Genomic DNA, 21,142 nt, shown 5'->3' on the forward strand with positions numbered 1-21,142 from the left:
GACACAAATCATTGGTAAGCAATTATTCTTTTGTGTTTGCCCTATCCTATGAATGCATTCTTATATGACTCTTGTTCCGGGACTAGCTATCTCCCGATAACAGAGGACCCAATATTTCGATGGCCTTGGCCGACTGCTCTCGCGACAGTATTACTGCACCTGCCCTCGCTGTCGATAAATAGGACAACTCGGGGCCCTCATCAGACATCTCTCGAGCCAACCTCCCTGCCACTCCCGAAACGATACCTGTCGCCTCAAGGGGCAGTGATGCCAGGTCCAAGAATATCGGGGCGAGCTCCCCTCCTGCCTCTCCGATAAGCGACTCGCCAAACATGGGGACCAGCGCCTTGTCGAGAAGCAGAGATGGCGGATCATCCTGTGCCAACGTAACGGACAGGAACTTTGGTTGAGTTGCCAGCGCCGCCACTAGACACGTGTATAGGCGCGTGTCAACCGTATCCACCCATGTCCGTTGGGAGTGCCCGTTACTGTACCCATTGCCCGTGTTCATCCTACTGAGCGACGGGCGGTTGAGGTGCGCTGTCGGGGATGCAGCCGATATCTCGCCATCAAGGCGATGCGACGACGTCTCGTGCCCGGAGCAATGCACCAATCTCAGACTGGTGTCCACTTTCGGCTGCACGCTCTGCTTTTTGAGCAGAGCGAATGTGCGCTCCTGCAGTTCGTCGGCATTGGAAGGTAACGACGACTCCGGGATGGCATTATCGTGCTCGTTGTAACTCCCTCTCCTACTTACCATGGTGCTGCCGGCACCACTGTTGACGTGCGAGTTCAGGTACGAGCCCAGTCCGGACCGCGGCAGTGACATCATGGAGGACGAGTCGCCATGGTCGGTAAACTCGAACCCCCTGGCCAGGAGGGCTTGCACGACGTTCTTTTTATCCTTGCTCGGTACCAAGATAAAGTCGGAATAGTACGTCGTGATGAAAAAGATGGAAATTCCCGCGAGGGCCAGCGGCGAGGACAGGTCGACGACTCGGGACCCAGCATCCATGCCGGCACTTATAACGCACAGTGCCACGTACGACTCCTTTGAGATGGAAACCTTCTCCTTGATGGCCTGGTTGAGCTTTTGGAGAGCTGGCTCGAACACGCTATTTGCCCATGTCGTCTGGCACACGACGGAGCACTCGATGGGTGTTATGCTGACATTGAGGAATGGCCGCTGATCACTGGAGCCTAGTTGAGACCAGCTTCGGCTCGAATTGCTCGCGACTGGGCTGCCATTGCCCTGGTCATCTTCTTGCTGAAGAATAGACTCCTTTTGGGGTAGAAGAATCTGAAGTATTGGTTGGAGAAGTGTAGGGTAGAGGTTCAGTGGGATATGAATTAGGCTGAGCTCGCCATCCTGTAATATGCGTTAGTGGGTGACAACAATGCCGTGTAACCTTTTTTTTTTTTTTTTTTGGATATACCGGCATAGATCTTACTAGAAATGAGACTTGCGCATTCATCCTGGATTTGGAGAAAGCAAAAGTTCAAATACGACTGAGAGTTGAGTACAAAAAGAAGACAACCAATAATGCGGACGATATCGGAGGACGGCGCGGGAGTCAAGTTAGAATACCAAAGAGGTGTTCGAGTGGGGTAAAGTGACTAAAAGATAAGGGCTGGGGATAGCTGATTTCTCCGGTTTGAAGATGTGGTGGTGGTCGTTATCTCGGCTTCTGACTTCCCCTTATTTCTCCCATAACCCATCAATAAATTGACCTTGGACTAGTACAGTCAAAGCGCTGAATAAGTGATGGGTTACACCATGGACAAAAGTCTCTTCTCTCTCTCTCGGTCGTCTCCGCGGAGTAAAGCCAGGGATCTTATGATGCCATTCATCTGTGAAGAGACGAAGGGTGGTTTTTCACAGGGTATTTAAGGTTTGAGGGACTCGCTCCACATATCGGCACATCACGCTCACTATGCCATGGGGGGACCCTGGGATGGTTATGACGAGCGTGGTGGTCTTTTGATATGGAAATTAGGTAGGATTCGCAAGGGAAGAATGTGGGAACCAAAAAAGAACTTGATTATGCACTGATGTGAATCGCGTAGGCTGGGCAGCGGGTGCGATAGAATGGAAGCTAACCGAACTGGTGGCTTATATGCCAAGTGGGTAGGTAGCAAGGGAAAAAAAAATACCATACAACACAAATATCGAGACTATCGCCGATGCAAGCCTGCGCGCCTCCACGTTGTCCTCGTGCCCTGCCGAAACACGGAAATCCTTGACGCTAACAAAAGCAAGGGGAGTGTCAGGCCCGGTTGACCACTGCATCTAATCCGTAGGTTAGGTACGTCGACAGCCAGTAAGATACTTGGACTGCTAGATAGACTAGTACCCCCATCCCTACGTACATACTATAGCACATACATACATAGCCGACGGGAATTGATCTACCGAGTTAATCGGCCTAATATTATGGATGGAACCCAGATAAGGATTCGATACAATGCGTGCGGTGACGCACGTAATATGTAATATGCACTCGGGCGGGGGGACCCTTGCCTCACGACAGCAAGCTTGGAAATGGAATATGGTGCAAGACGACTTGCTTACTCTGTATAGCCAATACGTGGTAAATTACATGCTCTCCAAACTCGCATCACTGCCTTTGTTCACCAAGTCAGTGCTTGAAAGAAATGGTAGTGTGCATGACGGACTGTTTTACCCCGCAGCAAATCCCCAAGGCTTAGGTACTCACCTCGACTAGCTAATACACCTGGAGGCTACATAGTTCGAACTACTTCCAAAGTAAAACTGCACTTGGAAGAACCGACCTGTCTGAACCCACGCAATGGGACGGATTGCTGAAGATCGGCCCTAGACATATCGGCGAAAAGGACAGATGTGCGTCTTGATTCGTGGACATTATAGAAAAAAACAAATAATTTGGGGTAGCTGCGATTGATAAAATGGAGGTTACCCCGCGCTGCTGTTGAGTACCGTCATTATCTGCACGTTTGTGGCTTATGTTGGAGATCTGCAGGGCTTCACTCAAAAGGAGCGATAAAGCACGACATCTTTTGAATATTTTGTACCAATTTGCTGACGTAGAAATTGTACACTGTTGACAGGGACTTCGGCTGATCTGTCGGCTATTGTCGGTTTGCCCAGAAAATCCCGTACTCCATCACATTATCACTACAGCAAGCAAATGTGACAGCGAACCGTACCCATGGGCTGGGAACACGAGAATGCTGCCATCATCGTACATGTACATGATTGTCAGCAAGCACGATTGTGACTGCCCCCGCGTTTGTCTGCAGTGAGCACAGGCTACAGTCACATCAATATAGCACTCGTGCTAAGGGTGTGAACCAAATATGATGGGGGTTCAGGTTCAGCAAAGCCGGTTCCACGATGCGAATGATGCCAAAAAGAGGCAAGCTGAATGCATCTTCTACCATGCGTGTGCCCCAAAGCTTGGCAGTCGATCACTGGAGATGATCGATGCTGATATCAGCCGCTTGCCCATCGCCGAGAATATGCGATGCGGCTGACAGGCCGTCATGCGTGACTTGATAGGAGCCGTGTTTCTGGATTGCTACAATTTGCTCCAGTTATTTTATCGAGGCATGTGTGTACTATGCAGATGTGCTGTAGGTAATTGAGGCAGCTGCGCACCATGTGTTTGTTGTATGATAAGGTAGGTAGCATGCACTCCCGGATACATTTATTATTTTAGCCTTACAAAAATCAAAACAAAAACAAAAAAAACAAAAAAGAAAGGTATGAAAAAGCAAAAAGAGCGTTGGTGTCATGCATCACGACGCTGAGAGTTGCTGTTGGTTACCTAGACAGTACGACGGTGCGGAGTATTGTTATGGATCCACCTAGGGCTAGGTACCCAGGTACTCGCCATCACCTAGGCGTGCATTCCCTTGTATTATGGGTGCTTGCAACCACTTTCCAGGCCTATCTTGTAAGTAATTTCATCGACATTTGGGTTGATAGTAGTTGCTTACGTTAATGATAAGAGTCGGGGAAGCTATTGTGGAGTTTGCAGTGGAGGTGATTGCAAGCTTAAATCTGACATTGGACAACCTTGATTACCTCATTTACAGACTACGTAAAGAATCCAAGTTGTATCAGCTAAGGTAAACTATTCTGTCTCTCCATCACGTGACATTACCCCAGGAACGGACCCTTTGGCTTACCAGGATTCCTGTGCGACAAACCGCCGGGGCCCCGCTATTCTGGGCCGGAAGATTGATGATCCACGCCTAGCGCAAATTGATTTCGCGACTGGCTCGCCCAGTTCGCGGTTTCTCGAAATTTTCCCTTCCAAGCTACCTCGAGCTGCGCATTGAATTGACAGGTCGACCGACGTAGGCGTGGGGTTGATTTTACGAATGGCAATATCAGTCTGAGCACCGGATAGAAACAATTCAAACCGCACTTTTTCTTTTTTGCTCTTTTAATGATCTAGAGATCTATGTCACCATACGAAGTAGTTTAATTCAACACTGAGAAACTACACAGACCTGTGTTGCAGGTCCGAATCACAGTTCGCAAGGTATCCACTTGCGCGCGGCCGCAGCGGTGCTCTTGTCTACTTAACGCGAGGCTGTGATGAAATTCAGCACCATAAATTGAGCAAAAAGGTGCAAGGTCACCACCACCATTTTCCACAACCCACACGATTTTCGACGCGTCACTCCATCGAGCCGCGCCATCAGCGGTATTGTCGAACCGCCCATGCCTTGTCGACATCGGCGGCGTGACAGGCAAAGCTTGACGTAGCCATGTCGGCCGCCGTGCTGGACGAGGCCGTAAAGCGGCTAGCCTCGCCAGAGACAGGTAGGCATGCTCTGCAAAGACAGGCGCAATCCACCCCGATGCGCATTCTTGGTGTGTATTGTTTTTCTTCTTGGACTGACCCTGATATTTGAACAGACCCGAAACTGAAGCTCGAGGCCGTCACAAACCTCCGCGACACCCTCGATCATTATGTCCAAGGCACGATTTATCCAGCTTTCCTCAAACGGGTTATGCCCGCCTTCATCAACGTGTTGAGGGGGCCGCCTGTATTCCAGAGCGCCGCAATAGAACAGGTATGCGCACCTGCACCCCAGAGATGGCCCGTCTCCCCGATTGACTGTTCGCTTGCTTACTGGACGTGTTCACGCAGAGGATACGAATATGTACTCTCGAGATCATCCACAGGCTTCCCACACATCCTAGCCCTCCCGAACCCTTTGAACCGTACGCCGAAGAGGTCGTCGAACTCCTCACGAACCTCGTCCGCACAGACAACGAAGACAACGCGACATTATGCGTCAAAATCATATCAGATATCATGCGCCATCAGCACAAGACGATAGGGTCAAAAGTACAATCGTTCCTCAGCTTGATACAGGAGCTGTTCGAGCAGATGGAACAAGTTGTGCGCGAGCAACTCGACAGCGGATCAGCGAGTGCCGGCGCACCAGGGGCACCTGCAACACCTTCAGGATCGCAGACGAACTTCCAGCAGTCGGGACCTGCATCGCCGGTCGCGCCGGCCCCGGACTTCGACCAACAACAGAACTCACGACCGCTTTTGCGGGGTATGCAGTCGTTCAAGGTGCTCTCGGAATGTCCCATCATCGTGGTCTCGATTTTCCAGGTGTACCGATCGACTGTGCCGCAGAACGTCAAAGCGTTTGTGCCCCTGATCAAAGGCGTTCTATGCTTGCAGGCAAAGGCGCAGGAGCAAGCTCATGCTGAGGCTGCGGCCAAAGGAACCATATTTACGGGCGTCAGTCCGAACATTAAGAATAGGGCCGCTTTTGGCGAGTTCATTACAGCGCAGGTTAAAACTATGAGCTTTCTGGCATACCTCCTTAGGCAGTATTCGCAGCAGCTTACCGACTTCCTGCCGACCCTGCCCGACATAGTTGTGCGCTTACTCAAAGACTGTCCGAGAGAGCGCTCAAGTGCGCGCAAGGAACTTCTCGTTGCGATCCGGCATATTATTAATTTCAATTTCCGGAAGATTTTCCTGCCCAAAATCGATGAACTGCTCGAGGAGCGGACACTAATTGGGGATGGCCTGACGGTCCACGAGACTATGCGTCCGCTGGCTTATAGCATGCTAGCTGATCTAATTCACCACGTCAGGGATAACCTCACCCCGGCGCAGATTCGCAAGACGGTCGAGGTTTATACGCGTAACCTGCAAGACACATTTCCAGGGACCAGCTTCCAGACCATGAGCGCCAAGTTGCTGCTAAACATGGCTGAATGTATCGCGAAGATGCCAAATAAGGTTGACGCTCGGCATTATCTCATCATGATTCTGAATGCCATCGGAGACAAGTTTGCGGCGATGAACAGGCAGTACGACAATTCGGTCAAGCTGTCCAAGCTCCACCAGCAACAAGGGCAAGAAAAGGTCCCCGAATCATACCTGGCAGTCAGGGATCGCAAACCTGAGTGGGATGAGATTGACATCTTCAATGCAATGCCCATCAAGACTTCAAACCCTCCCCAAGAACGTGGCTCGGATCCGGTGGTGGACAACAAGTTCTTATTTAAGAACCTCATGAACGGACTCAAGAATACGTTCTATCAGCTGAAATCATGCAACCCCGCCCAAGCCATCGACCCAACCAAGGCCCCCCAGCATTGGCAAGATGTTACCTACGGATTCTCAGCCGAGGAGGTTCAAGTTATCGTCAAGCTGTTTCGGGAGGGCGCTTTTGTTTTCAGGTACTACGAAGCCGAGAAGCCTGTACCCGATCCCAGTGGATCGACCTCAGTTGAGATGGCGAGCCTGTATATGGTCTCAAGTGGCAGAGAAGAAAAGGATCTCTTGGAGACATTTGCCACCGTGTTTCATTGCATAGATCCCGCTACTTTCCACGAGGTATTTCAGCAAGAGATGCCTCGTCTCTATGAAATGATTTTCGAACACCACGGCCTGCTCCACATCCCGCAATTCTTCCTCGCGAGCGAAGCGACGTCGCCCAGCTTTTGCGGGATGCTACTTCGCTTCCTGATGGAGCGCATCGAGGATATTGGATCCGCAGACGTCAAAAAGTCGAGCATCTTGCTCAGGCTGTTTAAATTGGCATTCATGGCGGTCACACTCTTCGCAACGCAGAACGAGCCTGTTCTCCTCCCCCACGTCACCGACATCGTGACCAAGTCCATTGAACTTTCCACCCGGGCCGAGGAGCCCATGAATTACTTCCTCTTGCTTCGGTCTTTGTTCCGGAGCATAGGCGGCGGCAAATTTGAGCATCTTTACAAGCAGATCCTACCACTCCTGGAGATGCTTCTTGATGTACTCAACAACTTGCTGTCAGCAGCAAGGAAACCGATGGAGCGTGACCTCTACGTTGAGCTCTGCTTGACAGTGCCGGCACGTCTTTCCAATCTTTTACCTCACCTAAGTTATCTGATGAGGCCGTTAGTGGTTGCACTACGTGCTGGTACAGAGCTAGTTGGACAAGGGCTTAGAACTCTAGAGCTGTGCGTCGATAATTTGACCGCAGACTACCTTGACCCAATCATGGCTCCCGTGATTGACGATCTGATGACAGCCCTGTTTGAGCACCTCAAGCCACATCCTTACAGCCACTTTCACGCACACACCACTCTGAGGATCTTGGGCAAGCTGGGCGGTCGAAACCGCAAGTTCCGAACCGACGCATTGCCCGTCACCTACCAACAATATGTCGACGACAGGTCGAGCGTTGAGTTGCGATTGATGGGGTCAAAACATGATAGAGCCTTACCTATTGATATAGGAGTCGAACTCGCCATACAAAAGCTGATGGAGGGCCCCAGGCCTTCCAAAGCCCCTCAAGCCTCGAACAAGCAGCCAGACCCATACTACGTGAAGCATGCGCTTCATTACATCAAGTCTCAAGTGAAACTCAGGATTGGCTTCGATCGCCTGCCAGACGATCTTCCAAGACTTGTTCGACTACAGGCTCAGGATTTGATGGCACGCAAGCTGGATGCCGACTTCTCTGCGTTTGAGTCCTCAGATCGCAGCCAGTCCATTGCGAAGAAAGAGGAACAAGACCAAGTCTTGAAGCGTCTACTCAAGGCATTGTTCTTTGCCGAATCGCTTCCAGAGTATGCAGATGACGTGGACGCTTTCTTAATGAACATTTGCCGCCACTTCACTATTCTTGAAGTGGGCCGCGGGCTTCATGAAACGAAGCGGGCAACGAACACGACGTTTGACGTCAACTCCGGAGAAGGCAAGCTCTTCCTCGATACTCGTGTCCTCTCTGGAGCTATCCTGGACTCCCTTGCTTCTGAAAACCCCGACATTCGCGCCGCGGCCCAGCGAGCTATTGGTGAAGTTTTCACAACTGCGGCAACGATTTTTGGCTCTCCGACTCATGTTTGGCGGCTGAATTTCTTCAATCATCTTAGCTCCGCCTTTGCTCATGGATGCTATGAGGAAGAATGGTTCACAAAGACTGGCGCTACGCTTGGAATCCACACATTGCTGGCTGATGTTGAGCTTGGCGACGAGTGGGTTTCCATGAAGCAGATGGACTTCATCAGAGCGCTTCTATATGTGATTAAGGACATGCCACAGGATCTTCCTGAGAAGACGCGGCGGTCTGCCCAGGAGACGCTGGACGAGTTGCTCACAAGAGTCACCAAGAACATCAAATCAAAAGACGAAGTGATTGTGGCACCGCAGGTGGCAGGCCAGCCACAGCCTCCTAAGCTGTCACGCACCGCTCAAGTATGTCTTGCGCTCAACAATGAGCTTTCACACTCGAACCGCCACGTGAGGGAGACTGCCAAACGCTCGCTCGAGATGATCGCCAAGGCCGCGAACGCCGAGGTCTGGGAGTTGATCGCACCTTTCAAAGACCGCCTGCTCGGTCCGATCTATGGCAAACCGCTGAGAGCCCTACCATTCCCAGTCCAGATCGGGTACATCGACGCGGTGACATATTATATGACACTCAAGAGCGACTTTGTTCAGTTTGATGAGCATCTCAATCGTCTCCTCATGGAGTCACTAGCTCTGGCTGATGCCACGGACGAGTCGCTTGCAGGAAAGCCACAGGAGTTTCGCACACATCAGAACATTGTCAACCTCCGGGTTGCATGCATCAAAATTCTGCGCACGGCCATGGGCTTTGAAGAGTTCATGAAGGGGCCTGCAAATGGTACGCGGACCAAGATTGTACAGATGTTCTTCAAGTGTCTGTACCAGGAACCAAAACCCACGATCGAGGCCGCGAACGAAGCACTCAAAGGTGTTCTCTACCCCACTAATAAGTTGCCCAAGGATCTCCTCCAGTCGGGCCTCAGGCCGGTTCTCGCCAGCCTTCAGAATCCAAAGCATTTGACCACACATGCTCTCGACAATCTTGCACGGTTGCTGCGTCTCCTGACGTCGTATTTCAAAGTCGAGATCGGGCATCGATTGCTTGACCACATCAAGAATCTTGTTGACCCAGGTTCATTGCAACAAATTTCGTTTACTTTCTTCGAGCAGCACCCGACGATGAAGGTCATCGCATCAGTTTTTAACATTTTCCACGTCCTGCCCCCCGCTGCAGTGTTTTTGGAGCGTGTTACCGACACAGTCCTTGATTTGGAAGAAAAACTACGCCGGACACATTGCAGTCCGTTTCGTGAGCCGTTGTATAGGTACCTGAACAGGTATCCAACTCAGGTTTGGACTCTCCTTCTTGGAAGGATTGATAACATTAAATATGGCCGCTTTTTGGCCCAAGTCCTGCGCGATAAGGAGAGCCAGCCGCTCAGGGACCACGCTTGTAGCCAAGTGGAAGAGTTGTTCAAGGCTTGCAGCTCTGTCATCAACGATGGGCGTGAAACGAGATACGCCGCTATTATCGAGACCATAAACGTGATCGACGCACTAGCTCAGTGGCCAGACTCACAATCGTGGATGGACAAAAAGGAGCACCTCGCATGGCTCAAGCAGAATGGCAAGGACCTGGAGAAACACCTACGAAGTCATGATCTTCCTGCAGAACTCCGCCTTGCTGCAACCCAGGCTGGTGAGCAGCTCGTTAGTATCCTGACGAAGTCGCTGCAGCGGGCACCGAGGGACCTTGATGCGTTTTTCAGCCTAATCGAAGCCGTGACGAATGAAGAGTTCCGCTTGACGCAGACCTTGATGTCTCACATCTACAAGAACATAATATGCAACGAATCCATTGACTTCTGGCGAGCAGTTGTACTCCGCTGTCTTGACATCTATGCTGGGAGAACGGCAACACAGAAGACCAAACTCTTTCTCTTGCGCAATATCGTCAATCCCATATTTGCCATGGATGTCATGCGTCATTGGGATCAACTTGAGCAGGCCGGTGGCCAACGGCTTGTTGATCGCACTGTGATTGACTCGATAAACAACAAGATATGGAAGGTCAATCTCGGAGACCCTCAGGAAGATTTACAACAGCCCGGCATCGACCACACGCGCATGGAAGTGCTGCAGCTCTCTGCTTTCCTCGTCAAGTACCACCATGCCAACCTGCAGGAGGCACGCAAGGACATAATTAGGTTTGGCTGGGCATACATCCGCCTGGACGATGTCATCAACAAGCATGCGGCCTATGTTGTTATTTCCTACTTCATCGCTCAATACGAAACGCCAGCCAAGATCGTCTCGCAAATATACTTCGCGCTCCTCAAAGTCAACCAGAACGAAGGAAGAACATTGGTCACTCAAGCTTTGGAGTTGCTTGCCCCAGTGCTGCCTAAGCGCTGTCCCAGCTCAGACGAGCGCAACGCGGTATGGGGTGTTGCGCCCCGCCGGATCTTGGCTGAGGAGGGTCAGAATGTCCAGCAGATGAGCAGCATCTTCCAGTTCTTGGTCCGTCACCCAGACTTGTTCTACGAATCGCGGGACAAGTTTATACTGCTGCTCATCCAATCTCTCCGCAAGGTAGCAGTTCCTCCTAACCCATCTAATGAGAACAAGAAGTTGACGCTCAACATGATGTGGCTGATATGGGAGTGGGAGCATCGCCGGGTCGAGGGCAAGGGTGCGAAGGTGGTCAATGGCGGCAGCATGGAGTCACCTGCGCAGAAGCGAACAATGGACATTGATTCCCAGCCTGCTCAGCCTCCAGGAAAGACCGAATATGTCATTCCCGCCCCGGCTCGACAGAAAATGGTTAGGTACTTGGTTGAGTTCATCGCTCAGCTCAATGAGCGGTACCAACTGCCGTCAGCAAAACCACGGGATGCATCCAATACGCCTGGACCGGCCCTGCCGCCACCCCCCACAGACATGTGCAAACGGGCCATGATGCTACTCTACAACCTTTTGCAACCTCAGTACTGGGGTGATCTTGAGTGTGACCTGTTTCCCAACGTGACAGAGATCATCCTGGCGAGCGATAAGACTACGTCCATCTTGTCGGCCGACCCATCAGACAAGGAAAAGTACGATGACAAATTCCTGACCAACATCATCAACACCCTCCAGGTTGTGCGCATAATCCTCAATTTCAAGTCGGATGAGTGGATTTTGAAGAACATGGAAAAGATCCAAAAGGTGCTTGACAAGTGCTTGAGGTCCGAGAACCCGGAGCTGCAGGACTGTTTGCATTTTGCAGATCCGAAGTATGACGACGGACGCGAGATCCCTGCTACCGTCAAACGGATCCTCGATGCGATTCCCGTGGCATCCGACGACGTCCAGATGGAGGATGCGGACGCCGAGGGCGAGGCCGAGAGCCAGACATCGGAATTTGTCGCCTTTCTTTCTAACATTGCTACTGAGACGATGGCCGCCAACAACTACGTCGCTGGTATCAACATCCTTTGGTCTCTAGGCAAGAGGGACCCTCCGACTGTCGACCAGCACATACCTGCACTAATGAAGTCACTACAACAAAAGCTCGCCCGAGATCACGTTTCTCATTACACCACCAAGGCTGCTATTGGAATGGGGCAGCGGCCGCAGGATCCCAATGCTACGGAGATCAATCCGTATGATCTCGAAATCCAGAGCGGTCTCATTCTCAAGGCAGTCGAGACCATGGCAAAGCGCATGGAGGTCTTGGGTGACAACCGCCGGCCATTCCTTAGTGTGGTGGCTTCTCTTGTGGACAAGTCTCTCAACATTCCATTGTGCGACATGATCCTCAAGATGGTTGAGAACTGGGTCTTCCGGTCAGAGGGGACCTGGCCAACATTGAAGGAGAAGTGTGCAGTCCTCCACAAGATGCTTTCATTTGAGCACAGGCAAGATCAGACGATGCTACATCGCTTCCTTGAACTCGTTATCAGGATATACGAGGATCCCAAGATTGCCCGTACTGAGCTCACCGTGCGGCTCGAGCATGCCTTCTTGATTGGCACGAGAGCCCAGGATGTTGAGACGAGAAACCGTTTCTTGGCCATCTTTGACAAGAGTCTCCCCAGAGCGGCAACCACGCGTCTGCTCTATGTCATTCGATCACAGAACTGGGATACTCTTGCCGATTCTTATTGGCTCAGTCAGGCCCTGCACCTCCTGTTGGGCGCCATCGAGACGAATAGTCCGACCCAACTGCACTCGGAGGACTTCCGGGTCATGCCCGCATCTTGCAGATTCCAAAACTACGCCAGAGACCCTCGGGAGCCAAACATGATGTCAGACGACAAGTATGACTCCTTGATGGCTACGCATCGCCGGTTCGTTGCAGAGCTCGGAGATGTCAGAGTGCGGGACATCATTGAGCCGCTGTCCCAACTGCAGCATATCGAGTCTAAGCTGGCTCACGAGCTCTGGGTCAACCTCTTCCCAATGTTCTGGGCTGCTACCAAGAAGGACGACCGCCGGGACCTCGAACATGGTCTTGTGCAGCTGCTGACAAAAGACTACCATGCGCGACAAATCGATAGGAGGCCGAATGTTGTGCAAACACTTCTAGAGGGCGCGGCCAAGACTTGGCCTGCATGCAAGCTCCCCCCTCATGTCGTCAAATATGAAGCGAAAACATATGATGCGTGGTACACAGCCATGGTCCAGTTGGAAAATGCAGTCGTCCACCCGGAAGTCGAGTCCGCAAAGGTTAAGGAGAGCAATTTGGACGCACTCACGGAGCTGTATGCTTTGCTCCAGGAAGACGACCTGTTTTACGGTATCTGGCGTAGGCGATGCCAGTTCCTTGAAACAAACTCTGCCCTTTCATACGAGCAGAATGGAATGTGGGATAAGGCCCAAAAGGGATATGAAGCCGCGCAGATCAAGGCTCGCACAGGCGTGATACCATTCTCTCAGGCCGAGTACATGCTCTGGGAGGACCACTGGATCCTTTGTGCTCAGAAGCTTCAACAGTGGGACATTCTCAAGGAATTTGCCAAACATGAGAATTACCAAGATCTCTTGTTGGAGTGTGCTTGGCGCGATCCCGAAATGTGGACAACGGCGGAGCGGCGGGAGGAGCTCGATAACGTCATCAAGGGCGTTATGGATGCTCCGACCCCCCGCCGGGCCTTCTTCCAGGCTTTCATGTCATTGCTCAAGCTGCACAGCAAGCAAGAAGGTATCCAGGATTTCACACGCGTTTGCGACGAAGCCATCCAGCTCTCGATCCGCAAGTGGCACCAGCTGCCCCGTCGCTTTACAAACGCGCACATTCCACTGTTACAGAACTTCCAGCAGCTAGTTGAACTACATGATGCAAGCGTCATATGTAACAGCCTTGCCAATACAACCCTGGCAAATCTGGATAGCAAATCAGGAGAGCTCAAACTGCTCCTGGGATCCTGGCGCGATAGGCTCCCCAACATGTGGGACGACATAACTGCCTGGCACGACCTCGTCACTTGGCGTCAGCACATTTTCGGCTTGATCAACACTACCTACCTCCAACTGTTACCACCCGGAACCCAACAGGCCGGAGGGTCTACCTTTGCATACAGAGGTTATCATGAGACCGCTTGGATCATTAATCGTTTCGCTCAAGTGACCCGCAAGCATAACCTCCTTGACGTGTGCATCAATCAGCTCACACGGATCTATACCCTGCCTAACATTGAAATTGCCGAGGCGTTCCTCAAACTCAAGGAACAAGCTATGTGCCACTACCAAAACCCGGAGGAATTGAACCAAGGACTTGAGGTCATCAACAACACGAACCTCAACTATTTCAGTGCCCCGCAGAAAGCTGAATTCTACACGCTCAAGGGCATGTTCCTCGAGAAGCTCAAACAGAACAGTGAGGCTGACCAAGCTTTCGGTACCGCACTCTACTTTGACATCACCGCTGCCAAGGCATGGGCGGAATGGGGCTACTACAACGAGAGGAGATTCAAGGAGGATCCCAGCAACGTGACGGCCGCCAGGCAGGCACTTACGTCGTATCTGCAGGCGGCAGGCAGCTACCGCAATCGGAAGTCGCGGAAGCTTCTGGCCAGAGTATTATGGCTTCTCAGCTTGGACGACTCAAAGGGGTCGATTGCTGCAGGGTTTGACGACTTCAAGGGTGAAACGCCAACCTGGTACTGGATCACGTTCATCCCACAGCTGCTCACGTCTCTGGGCCATAAAGAGGCGTTGCGTGTGCACGCAATCCTGTTGAAGATTGCAAAGAGTTATCCCCAAGCTCTGTACTTCCAACTCCGGACGAACAGGGAGGACATGATGGCCATTAAGAAGAACCAGGAGATGAAGGAGAAGCAGAGGCTTAGGATGCAGGCATCGCAAGCGGCAGCGGCGGCTAACAAGCAAGGGGCGGTAAGCGCCTCGCCCGCGGCACAGCCGAAGGATGCACCCACCCCGGCAGCCAAGACGGAGTCCACCTCAAGGCCAGCAACCGCAAATGGGGATCAAGGCAAGACCGAGTCCTCTGCTACAGATGGACCCTCGGCAGCCCAGCAGCCGCCAACCCCTGCTGCTACTTCCGCAACTGCAGGCCAAGCGAACGGCACCGGACAGGCGACCGGTGAGCAGCAGAACGGAGAGCCGCAGAAGAGGCAGCCGTGGGATCTCACCGAGGAGATTATGAGCGTCCTCAAGACAGCCTTCCCGCTACTTGCCCTCAGCATGGAGACAATGGTGGACCAGATTCAGAAGAACTTTAAGTGCCCTCCTGACGAAGATGCATACCGCCTGATTGTCGCGCTCCTGAACGACGGCCTAGCATACGTCAGCAGAATGCCAACATCCTACGCCAAGGACGTCAAGCTTCCGACTCCCACCGAAACTAATATCACCAGGTTCGCTGAGACGATATTGCCGCCTCACACCAGGCCGACGTTCGAGGCAGACTTTGTTCACGTCAAACCAACCATGCACGAGTACATTCAGAAGCTGCGAAAATGGCGCGATAAGTTCGAGGAGAAGTTGGATCGGCGTCTGTGCCAGGCCACTTTGGAGTCATTTTCGCCGCATCTGAGCGAGTTCCGGTATCAGAAGTTTGACGATGTTGAGGTTCCGGGCCAATACCTGCAGCACAAGGATAGAAATCAGGATTTTGTGCGCATCGAACGATTCCTACCCAACGTGGACCTCGTCCGGACGATTGGTGGCTCCCATCGCCGCCTCAAGATGCGAGGTCACGACGGCAGCGTCCACTGTTTTGCAGTGCAACATCCCGCAGCTAGACACTGCCGTAGGGAGGAGCGGATATTGCAACTCTTCCGGCAGATGAACGTCAGACTGGAGCGCAAGAAGGAAAGCCGCAAGCGTGATTTGCAGTTCACGCTACCGCTCATGGTCCCGCTTGCTCCTCACATCAGGATCGTCCAAGAGGATACGTCATACATGACACTTCAGGGAATGTATGAGGATCATTGCCGTCGCAATGGCATGTCCAAGGACGATCCTGTCCTCTTCACCATGGACAAGCTCAAGGGCCTGGTTGACATTAAGAGCCTCAACGTAAGTGGAACTTTGGAATTAGTATATTCGGGCAAGTTGCAGTTGACTAACGTAGTGGGCGAACAGCAGAAGCACTCGGATCAACAGGGCGACCCCCGACTCGAGGTGTTTACGGCGATCCGCGAGAAGTGGGTCCCGCAAGACGTGGCGCTCAAGTACGTGCAGTCTGCATATCCTGACTTTGCCGACTTTTGGCTGTTCAGGAGGCGATTCTCGTACCAGCTGGCGTTGCACACATTCATGACGTACATCCTGTTCATCGACAAGCGATACCCGCACAAGATCAACATTGCACGCGGTTCAGGCAACATCTGGGGTTCAGAACTCATGTCACTAATGGCGCCGGCTCGGCCTTACTTCCATAACGCGGAACCTGTGCCCTTCCGGTTGACGCCGAACCTGGCGACGCTCATGGGGCCGATAGCCATGGAAGGCATATTCAGTTGCAGCATCATGGCCATGGCCAGGTGCCTGACGGAGCCCGAGTACGAGTTGGAACATGCACTGACGCTCTACGTGCGCGACGAGATCATGTTTTGGTTTACTAGTAATCATCGTACCGGACTTCTTACGGAGATACAGATGCGCGATTTGGTGCAGGCAAACTCGGACATTGTTGTCAAGAGGGCAGTTAGCCTGGCCCAGGCACCGGTCGGGAATCTGCCGGCAAACCAGACGGTCATTGACCTCATCAGCAAGGCCGTCAGCCCCTTCAACCTGGCGAGATGCGATGCTCTTTGGATGCCGTATCTGTGAAGAGGGTTTTGCAGACGATTTGTTGTATGGAGAAATAGGAGAAAAACTATTGAGGGGGTTGTTGATGGAAGGGAGAGGCGTTGTTATTATCTCATTTGATACCGGCCATGCTTTTTGGGTGCATAATAGCGTTTCTATATATTGGGATTCTTTTTGAGGGGTTTTTTTTTTCGTTTTTTTTTCTTGTACCTGTTTTTATAGCTTTTCCATGTTTGGATTCCTCGGCACTGTCGAGGGTAATTATTTCTTTTCAGTCAGGGCATGTTGGCTGAATATTCTGGCACACCCCTTTTTATTTTGAAGACGATGTCGGTCATTTTTCAGGCGTTCAAAATTTGGTTCTCTACAGTACACTGAAAACAGAGAGCATGAGAATATTGACTGGCTCCGAACAAAGGAATTTAAAAGAGAGAGAGAGAGAGAAAAGAAAGAAAGAAAGACGGGGCGACAAAGATTACTATAATAAAGACAAATTCAACAATAAGGAACGACTAAGACTAGCACCTCGCGTTCCTACAGTAGCTTGGATTTTTGGGTCAGAGACTAGCTCGGGTAGCTGGAGTACCCCAGAGTTTCCCCTCACCTCCGTCCGCATGTGGGGGACCCACCGGTGGAAACGGATTGTTGAGAAATGGATCCGACCAAGTATTAATGTTTGCTCTACTCTACTGTGGTTAGTCTAGACTAAGCAGTCTCTCTTCTTTTATGAAAATACGTACAAGGGGCAACGTTGATGAGATTACAGAGCATACTGGCCTATGTGATTAGTGTCAATTTGCTCAACTACCGGGTCAGCCAAACAACCCGACTACAGTGGTACAAGCTCGGTAGTGGGCCGGCAAAGAAGCGGTACCGGAGAGTGTGGCAAGGGACAAGGAGCTATCTGAGCAGACAAAGCTTGAAGCAACGAGCTTTGAACGTGAAACCTCATATCACCATTCAATCATTGATAGATTCGTTGGTCGATTGACGTTGTTTCGTTATCACATCAAGATGGACCCAAGTAAAATGCCCAAGAAGCTTTGGGAGCATCCTGATCCCAAGAGTACGGCCATGTGGCAGTTTATGCAGCAGATAAACGACAAGCACAGCGTTGACCTCAAGGTAGATTCATATCATTTCCTCCTCATTTCTATACATCCCGGAATCCTCCCATCTATGCAACGGACCAACATTTTGACCGCCTAATCCCAGACATTCCGCGATCTCTACCGCTTCTCCATCACAAGACGAGCCGAGTTTTGGTCCTCGCTCTGGGACGCCGCTGGCTACATCCACGAGGGCACCTACGACCGGGTTGTGGACCTTGATGCCCCCATAGACTCGGTCCCGCGCTGGTTCGAGGGAGTGAGGCTCAACTGGGCCGAGAACACGCTCTACTCGAGGGATCACGGCTCTGCGCCGGGCACCAGGTCTCTGACTTCAAAAGAAGAGTATGCAATTTTTTGTCATTCGAAAACAGCAAACGGCAAGAGGCTGCTGCGAAAGAGAAAGAAAACAAAATGCTGACATATATTTCCATTTACCAACTACCCCTCCCAAAAAAAAAGCGACAAGATCGCCGTCACAGAGGTCCGTGAGGGCGCCTCCGAGATCCGCGACATCACCTGGGGTGAGCTGCGCCGGCGCACAGGCGAGCTGGCAGCGGCGCTGGCCGGCCGGGGCGTCAGGCGCGGCGACAGGGTGGTCATCGTGGGCGCCAACAGCATCGAGACGCTGCTCGTCTGGCTCGCGACGGCGTGGCTGGGCGCCATCTTCAGCAGCAGCAGCACCGACATGGGCGTCGACGGCATCCTGCAGCGCACCGTGCAGATCAACCCCAAGGTCCTGTTCATGGACGACGCCACGCTCTACAACGGCAAGGTGGTCGATCTGCGCGACAAGATGGGCCAGGTCGTCGCGGGGCTGAAGAGGGACTGTAGCGAGTTCTCGGGCGCCGTCGCCATCCCCAGGTTCCAGGGCCGCGCCAAGGATGTCGGCAAAGTACCCGATACGGAGACTTGGGCCAGCCTGCACTCCCGGACCAAGGGGTTCCAGCCGCCGCCCTTCACGAGGATCCCATTCCACGAGCCCTTTCTGGTCTGCTACTCGTCCGGCACCACAGGCGCTCCCAAGGCTATCGTGCACACCGTGGGTGGCCTGATGTTGAGCTTGTACAAAGAGGGCAGGCTGCACGAGGGCATCGGTCCGGACTCGGTGACGCTGCAGTTCACGACGACGGGGTGGATAATGTACGTGACCAACATCGGCGTCTTGGTCTTGGGCGCCAGGGCCATCTTGTACGATGGCAGCCCGCTCACGCCCGACCCGACCGTCTTGATCAAGATTCTTGGCAAGTACAAGGCCACCAAGCTGGGGACGAGTCCAAGGTGGATGCTCGAGCTGGCCAAGAGGGGGATCTCGCCCAGGGAGGTGGCCGACTTGTCGAGTTTGAAGGTTGTTTTGTCTACTGGAATGGTTTTGTCGGATCGTAAGTACCTTTGTTTCATTTGTCTGGCCTGTTCCTGTGCCACATCCTGTCGCTTTATTTTTGATGATCAATAACTAATAAAAAGCCGATCTTCTGATAAACTATAGAGCTGTTTGAGTGGTTCTACGAGAAAGGATTTCCTGCCCATACGCAACTGGCCAACGTATCCGGGGGCACAGATATTGTAAGCATAGGGCCTTCCTTACACACACACACACACACACACACACACACACACATATATATATATATACATATATATACATATATACATATCCGACATGACTTGTCTTTCAATCATGGACTAATTTGCCCCCAAAATTTTCAGGCTGGTGGCTTTGGCCTCATGAACCCCCTCGAACCAGTCTACGTCGGCGGAACGCAGGGCCCCAGCCTCGGCCTCGACGTGCGCGTGTACGACGCGATGGAGCCCAACGGACCGGGCAAGGAGGTGCCACACGGCACGCCGGGCGAGCTCGTCGCCGTCAACACATTTCCCAACATACCGGCCTTCTTCTGGGGCGACAAGCAGACGGCGGCCAGCGCCGCGCCGCCGGGCTCCAAGTACCACGGCTCCTACTTTTCGCGCTTCGACCACGTCTGGAGCCACGGCGACTTTGTGGCCGTCCACCCCATGACGGGCGGCATCCACTTCCTCGGCCGTGCCGACGGCGTCCTGAACCCGTCGGGCGTGCGCTTCGGCTCGGCCGAGATCTACGGCGTCGTCGAGCGTCGCTTCGCCGACGCCGTGGCCGAGTCGCTGTGCGTCGGCCAGCGGAGACCGCACGACCCTGACGAGAGCGTCATGCTCTTCCTCCTCATGAGGCCCGGCTACAAGCTGGATGCCAAACTCGAGCGGGAGATCAGACAGGCCATCGGGGAGGACTTGTCCAAGAGGCACATTCCCAAGTACATTTTTGAGACGCCCGAGATCCCGGTATGTTTTTTTTTTTTTTTTTTATTACTTGAAAGCGAATATTTGAACCCGCTAGTGAGACCTTCTAGGCACTAGACTAACCCACAGCTTGAACTTTTCTTTTTTTGTCTCAAACCAGACAACCGTCAACCTCAAAAAGGTCGAGCTGCCGGTCAAGCAGATCGTGTCCGGCCAAAAGATCAAGCCCAGCGGGACTCTGGCGAACCCTCAAAGTCTCGACTTCTACTACCAGTTTGCCAAGGTCGAGGATATTGTTGGCGCCAAGGCAAAGCTGTAACGACATAGACTGCATCTGCTCTAGCATAGACAAACGAGAGCAAGTTCCTCTCCTCACCCGATCGATGCCTCTGCAACCCACCAGCTCTCAACGCACCCACGCATTTGTAGTAGCTTGATGATAAAGCAATTTCTCTTTCCTTTTTTTCCCCGCCGAATTGGTACACAGCCCGAAGTAACGCAAGCTTGGACATGTGCTTCCTTGTGTTGCAGAAAGCTTTCCATCGCAAGGTGCAAAAGAACAAAGGCGGGGGTGGATGGGTGTACAACACAAACCAGCAACAAAAGTGGACGTTTGCGTGTATGCGGCACGACGAAAACAGAAACTCGTCCAAGCTGCAACGGGTAAGACATGCCGTATCACTACCGTCTACACTATATCTGCATTGTACTTTTTTTCGAGAAAGAAATTTCCAAGAAATATACATGGGGGTGCGAAAATAAATAAATAAATAAACAAATAAACAAAAATAAAGCACAGGTACTTGCAAGTAGCACAGCCGGTGACGTTTTTCCCCCCCATTTTGTCAAACCCACACCTCAAGGTCTCTATAGAACAAAGAGCAGAAATTGGAGGCGAGGGTGTGTGAAGTACAGTAACGGATCAGTTTGTGCTACGATTTCACCACTGCATCCTCGTGATCGTGGGATGACGGGGGTGTTGGGTGTGCGCTGGCTGGAATTATGCGGGCATCTTACTGACAGGATACATCCACAACTTGTGAGCGTGGCAACCTAGACACAGAGGGCTGATGGTAGATGGGATGGTAAGAAAAAGAAGGAGAAAGAAGAAAAACCCCAAGTCTACGCCGTGCTCTATCAAAGTACCTTGAAAGTGGGTTAACTCTCTAAAATTTGGAATCTACCGAT

The 21,142-nt window shown here is 52.1% G+C and overlaps 3 protein-coding genes across 3 annotated transcripts; 2 read left to right on the plus strand and 1 right to left on the minus strand.

Moving 5' to 3' along the window:
- Positions 1-82: 82 nt before the first annotated feature.
- On the minus strand, positions 83-2,844 carry PpBr36_03130 (uncharacterized protein; the record flags this gene model as incomplete). The annotated part of the gene is made up of 3 exons (XM_029890306.1): positions 83-1,369; positions 2,387-2,573; positions 2,780-2,844. The coding sequence occupies 3 exons, from the start codon at positions 2,842-2,844 to the stop codon at positions 83-85; spliced, it is 1,539 nt and encodes a 512-aa protein (XP_029754339.1).
- A 1,917-nt stretch (positions 2,845-4,761) lies between these two features.
- Positions 4,762-16,589, plus strand: PpBr36_03131 (uncharacterized protein; the record flags this gene model as incomplete). Its single annotated transcript, XM_029890307.1, has 3 exons — positions 4,762-4,816; positions 4,913-5,070; positions 5,148-16,589. The coding sequence occupies 3 exons, from the start codon at positions 4,762-4,764 to the stop codon at positions 16,587-16,589; spliced, it is 11,655 nt and encodes a 3,884-aa protein (XP_029754338.1).
- Positions 16,590-17,582: 993 nt separating this feature from the next.
- PpBr36_03132 (uncharacterized protein) lies at positions 17,583-20,273 on the plus strand (the record flags this gene model as incomplete). The annotated part of the gene is made up of 6 exons (XM_029890308.1): positions 17,583-17,693; positions 17,784-18,022; positions 18,140-19,059; positions 19,167-19,243; positions 19,388-19,996; positions 20,115-20,273. 6 exons carry the CDS (start codon positions 17,583-17,585, stop codon positions 20,271-20,273), a joined length of 2,115 nt encoding a protein of 704 aa, XP_029753581.1.
- Between the last annotated feature and the right edge of the window lie 869 nt (positions 20,274-21,142).

This window comes from Pyricularia pennisetigena, chromosome 3 (assembly GCF_004337985.1).
Source record: "Pyricularia pennisetigena strain Br36 chromosome 3, whole genome shotgun sequence".
NCBI classification, from domain to species: Eukaryota; Fungi; Ascomycota; class Sordariomycetes; order Magnaporthales; family Pyriculariaceae; genus Pyricularia; species Pyricularia pennisetigena.